The following is a 5210-nucleotide window of genomic DNA, read 5'->3' on the forward strand; positions in this document are numbered from 1 at the left end:
TGTTTCCGTTTAAAATATACAAACACACACACACACATACTCACATACACACAATTATACACAAATGTACAAAGAGAAGAGTGGAAACTATTTCATATCACAATTAGATTTAGAGCAGGAGAAAGAGCGCTTTAGTAATAGGAACCGAAAGAACAAAGGACACAGTTTATCCTTGCTTTACATTACACTTCTGCTTTAACTCAATCATTCAATAAACTGTGGTGAGAGTGAGAGAGAAAGAGAGATAGAGCCTGAATAATTTTATATACAAAGAGAAGAATCAATTTGTTCACGCAATGTCCTTGGCTGGACAGCTCATTCCAAATATGCTACTGAAACGGAAAAAAGGACTGAACAACTGCTATCGTAAGAGCAGGCCTAAACTTAGAGAAGGGCTTGTTTTTGTTTCTCTCTTTCAAACGTTTGATTTCTTGTTCCGTTTGGTTTGGTTTGTTATGGGTTTGTCTTTTTTTTTTGTTATTGTTTTTGTGTGTTTCTTGTTCTTGTTCATCTTCAAATGGCAGGATGTAATCGACAGTAGAAGTGTACTTCTATTTTTTCCTCTTTTCTTATTTTTGTTATCCTTTTTTTTAAGTTTTATGTTTTTGCATTTTTTTGTATGGTTTTATTTTTTTTAGTTTTCGCTCGTTTAGTTCTGTTTTACGCATTTACCTCTGGCGGGATTGTGGAAAAACAAAACAAACAAAAATAAAACTAAGGAAATAAAAAGTAAATACACAACTTCCATACACTAAGATCAAGTTTTTTGTTTTTGGGAGAGGAAAAGTATTATTTTCTTCTAGTTTTCTTTGATAAAAACGTGTACGTGTGGTTTTTTGAAATGAAATTATGGGCGACATCTGGCGGTATTTTTTGCTTTGTTTTAAGGAAGGAGCAGAAAAGTTACAGAGTGTGAGAAGAGGACTGATTTTGAGGATTTGGAAAAATATGTTGGAATCTTTTTGTGACAAAATGGTGCCATTAAAGCCAAACTATATGAAGCAATTGTGTGCGCGCTAACACGAAACAACGGTGATGTTCGAAGAGTACATATAACAGCAGTACGGTGGGCATTTATCGATTAAGTACTCCCTACTGTACAGGACGCGACAGGAAAAAGAATGGGAAAATGATTCAACTTTTGTATCCGGTAAACACCCGTGTCAGTCTGAGCGAGCAATGGGATGAGGAGAAATTTGAAAAGGTTATTGCCAAGAGACCAGATTAAGCTTCACACCAAACAACTGGATTAGCGGAGCCCAACAGTTGGAAAACGCCTCCTGCTAACGACTTGCTAGGTGCGGACATCATTTAATGCCTCGGACATCTATTTATTCACTTACTAAAATGTCCGAATGGGATTTGAATTCCCCTTTCCTGTGTTGCGAATATCGTAATATGAATTGGAATATCACAAGCATTCCTTGTGGAAGATCAGTTTCTCTGATGATCTCTAAGCATCTCGTACAGAACGAGGAACACATTATTTTTTTTACAAAACAAGACCGTATGCAGATAAATGAACCCGAAACGAAAATTGGCTTTAACAACAATTAATTTCACAATAGAATTTCTCTGTCCCAAAATACCCCAACTTTCCTGTTGCGCACCCTGTACAAAAAGACATTCCAAAAAATTAGAAATTTGTACAATAGACTAGCTAGATAGAAGCTTTCCCAGATGTGCAGATGTCCGACGTCTGATTTATTGTGGTTGTCTTGAATGTGGTGGAACCGGTGAAATCTAGATTAAGATCGTGCTTCCACTAAGTTATGGTCAAAGGTCAAGTTATAATGGTCAAAAAAGAAAAGATGTATTAAGAGGAGAAGAGAAAAGAGGTACAGTGGAATGCAATTAACTTTCCATACACATACCATGACAGAACCTTTGTGTATTACAACTAAACAGAACAAACACTGCAAAGTGAAACATTCAAAGCGAATAATTAACTGTGGGTGTGTGTGTGTGTGCTACCACCAAATACCGCGATCAGAAGCACCAGAAAACAAATGGCAACCAAGGATCAACTGTGCCATCAAAAGCCACACAATAAGATAAAACGTGATTTTCTAGAATTATAAATCTGTATGTCTGTGCGCAAAAGAAAAACCAGCAAAAAATGTTACATTCAACGCATTCCTATTTAAAAAATCAACACAACTAGGATAATGCGTTCGGAAAAGAAATGAACATCACCACTACACCGGTGCTGTGCTTATGTGCTCGAAGGATAATAGAAATCGAAAGGATGAATTTACCATCCTATCTCAACCAGAATGCCGGGGGGAAGAAGGTGTGTAGTTTTTTGTTGTATGTGTGTATGGACATATTAAGATACCGCAGTTTATCGGCCCCCATTGTCTCAATGCAATTCATGCAATTCATCATATGCCTCAATGATTGGCTTTGAGTTTTCGAACAAGAATGACATTACGGTCGGTGCTATCGCTTGATTACTGTATCCTCTTTCGATGAGTTTTGTATTGTTTTTTTTAAATGATTTTTGCATGAGCTTTGGCTGCTTGCATGCGTTAAATTTAGTTTGTTTTTTTTTTCAGGCTTTCTAGCTGAAAATGTTCTTTGCTGAAGAGCGAAGGAATTAAATACGTACTATTCGTACTATAGGCGTACTATTTTTATCATTACAAATCGTGCTGTAGAGGCAATAACATGTGCGATATATTCCTAACTCGCGTTCTCTATTGCTTTTTGTTACGTGTGATCGTGAACTTTTCGTCGCTGGATGACTTTTTTTTTTTTTCAATATAGTTTTAAAAAGTGGATTCTCGCTCCTAAAATTCATAGTACGTTTTAGCCACGGCGTCTAAACTTCGCATGATTTTTTTTTTTGACTGACTATAGGATTTATTTGAAACGTTGCTAGATTGTAGCAAAATTAGAAAAGTTCGCTTTGCTTATCTTTTTCCCCTAATTTATTCTTTTAATTTCATACGTTTGCCTGCTTTTCAGAGAAGTAGTGTCACTTTTCAGATAAATTTATCATTTTCATCCTTGAAAGAAGTGCCTGTGCCTCTTATCTGTCGCTATGCAATCAGTTGCGATTTATTCGCCTTAAAGTATGGATTTTTTGTGAAATCTATTAACTATTAACAAAAAAACACTTGAAACGTGTCCATCGAAAAGCTTCATCTAGCATAGCCTACTATCATTACTCAAATAATATCGTCCAAATCTTAAACAATTATTGCACCCTGTTCGTTTAGCTTTGTTCTGTTAAAATTAACCGAAAAACAAACATAAATATATCGCACTGTATTAAGGCATTCCAAACGGTCTGCTTTTGAAGGGGATCTTTCCTACTAAATTAGCCTAAAGTAGCGTCCGAATAAACTTCAACGCCTGTGTAGCGAGTATTTTACTTTGTTCGAAAGCTGATACCTTTACCCTTTTTTTTCGTAACTGATTCTAGCTGTTTGTTTTTGCATCCCCACTAAGGAGAAATGACTAAGAGAACACACACACTCACGCTTACAGGTGAGTATGATAAATTTATCATCTTACTACACTGCTTCCTGTCCTATCACTTGTAGCCTAAACGTATCTTGCGTTAGTTTTGTCCTTCCTCACCCATACCTTGAGCTGGTAAGCGCATTTCTTCTCGCGAACCGCAAGAGCCAAAGCTTTAGAGATGTTTTCACAAGCGGATACACTAACGAGGCTCGAGGCTTTTGCAAGCCACTTTGCGTGCCTCACTTTCATTCATTCCCAGAGTATACGTAGGAAGGATAACACGACAGTAAGATCATTAACGTCTAGATCAATGTCATCATCGAGATCACTGCGGATTTGGTTTTTTTTTTTCGTACAATAGTATTGGAGAGGTTCAGTGGAGAGTCAGTGTACAGAAGTGTTTTCGCGCATTCCGATTTTAGAAAGCACATCCAATTGGGCGAAATTGGGATTGTGGAGCAGAGTGCAACACCACAAAATATGCCCCAAAAGCGTTACATTTCCACACAGGACACGACGATTGGAATTGATGTTTCGCGCGGTTTCGAGTTGTTGTCACAGATTGTAGAGGTGGTGGTGTGTTACAGGTAAGTTGCGTGATTGAAGAAGAGTGGTAGAAGTAGTGGTGGTAATAGTAGTAATAGTAGTCACAGAAGAAGAAGAGGAAGAAGACGATAGCACAAGTACATAGTGTCAGACGTCGGTGAAGGGTAGTCGTGGCACACACGGTGGCGAATGTCGCGCAGTTGGGAAAGGTGGATAAGATTGTAAGAGATAATGTAGCGTTAAATATGTTGCTGCAGTTATAAGGGACCGCAAAATTGCATTGATATGAAACTGAAGGTCAAACAGGTGCGCAGAACGTAAACGGAATCTCTCCCTCCCTCTCTCTTTCGCTCCGTCCACTATGTTGTAATGGATATGGGATGAATTTTTGGAAAATTGTTTTGCAAGGGAAAGACTCTTGAGAGACGATGGAAAGATGCCAACCATTTACAGCAATGAATTTTCTCTAAGCGTGCGTGCGTGGAAGTTTGCGTAAAACTTAAGAATGCTTCGCAATTTCCCTTTCTTTTAAATGCTATGCTGCTGTAAACGCAATAAAGGATGCGTTACTTCTAAAATGTTGGTGTACACGGAGAGAAGAAACACAAAAAAAACTAATGCCTTGAAAGCATGAAGTGTGAATTAAAAAACAGAGAGGAAAAACGTTACCGAAACTGAGAGACAAATTGTAAAACGGAAAAAAATATTTAAAAAAAACCCCAACAAAATGAAAACGGAACCCTGGAACAACAACGGAAACCAGGAAACAGAAAACAAAAACAACAGGCCGACAGACGACTTGTTTCTTGAACGCAAATACATTACAATGGAAGTGATGGCGTTGGTGTCGAGGCCAGTACGGAGGTCGATGGGTAGCGGATCGTATGCTGCGACGAGGCCTGGATGTAGTCCTGGCTTGGGTTTAGTACACTGTCCCGCGAGTTGGAGTGGGAGGTGGCGCGTAGAAGCTTCACGGCTTCGCGCTCTGGGCTGCATTGCACTGCTTCTAGTCATTTCTGGCGGGAAGATTTCTTCTTCTTTCGTTTAAAGAAACAGCAACATCTGAAAAAAAAGGGATCGGAAGAAAAGGAATCGGTCAGATATTTGGTACAAAATATATATGCAAGCAATTGCAAGCATTTTTTAACAAGGTTTCATTAAAATGTCTTTTCCTCAATTACGTTAAAGAAGAT

The 5210-nt window shown here is 38.2% G+C and overlaps 1 protein-coding gene across 13 annotated transcripts in view; it reads right to left on the bottom strand.

The window, feature by feature from the left end:
* Positions 1–4816: 4816 nt before the first annotated feature.
* LOC126557601 (casein kinase I) overlaps positions 4817–5210 on the bottom strand; it is a 65752-nt gene continuing 65358 nt past the window's right edge. For all 13 annotated transcript variants that reach the window (XM_050213432.1, XM_050213429.1, XM_050213436.1 and 10 more), the window contains one exon: positions 4817–5079. In XM_050213432.1, the coding sequence (XP_050069389.1) occupies positions 5028–5079 (52 nt within the window). In that variant the 3' untranslated portion in view covers positions 4817–5027. The remainder of the gene's footprint in view (positions 5080–5210) is intronic.

This window comes from Anopheles maculipalpis, chromosome 2RL (genome assembly GCF_943734695.1).
Source record: "Anopheles maculipalpis chromosome 2RL, idAnoMacuDA_375_x, whole genome shotgun sequence".
Taxonomy (NCBI): domain Eukaryota; kingdom Metazoa; phylum Arthropoda; class Insecta; order Diptera; family Culicidae; genus Anopheles; species Anopheles maculipalpis.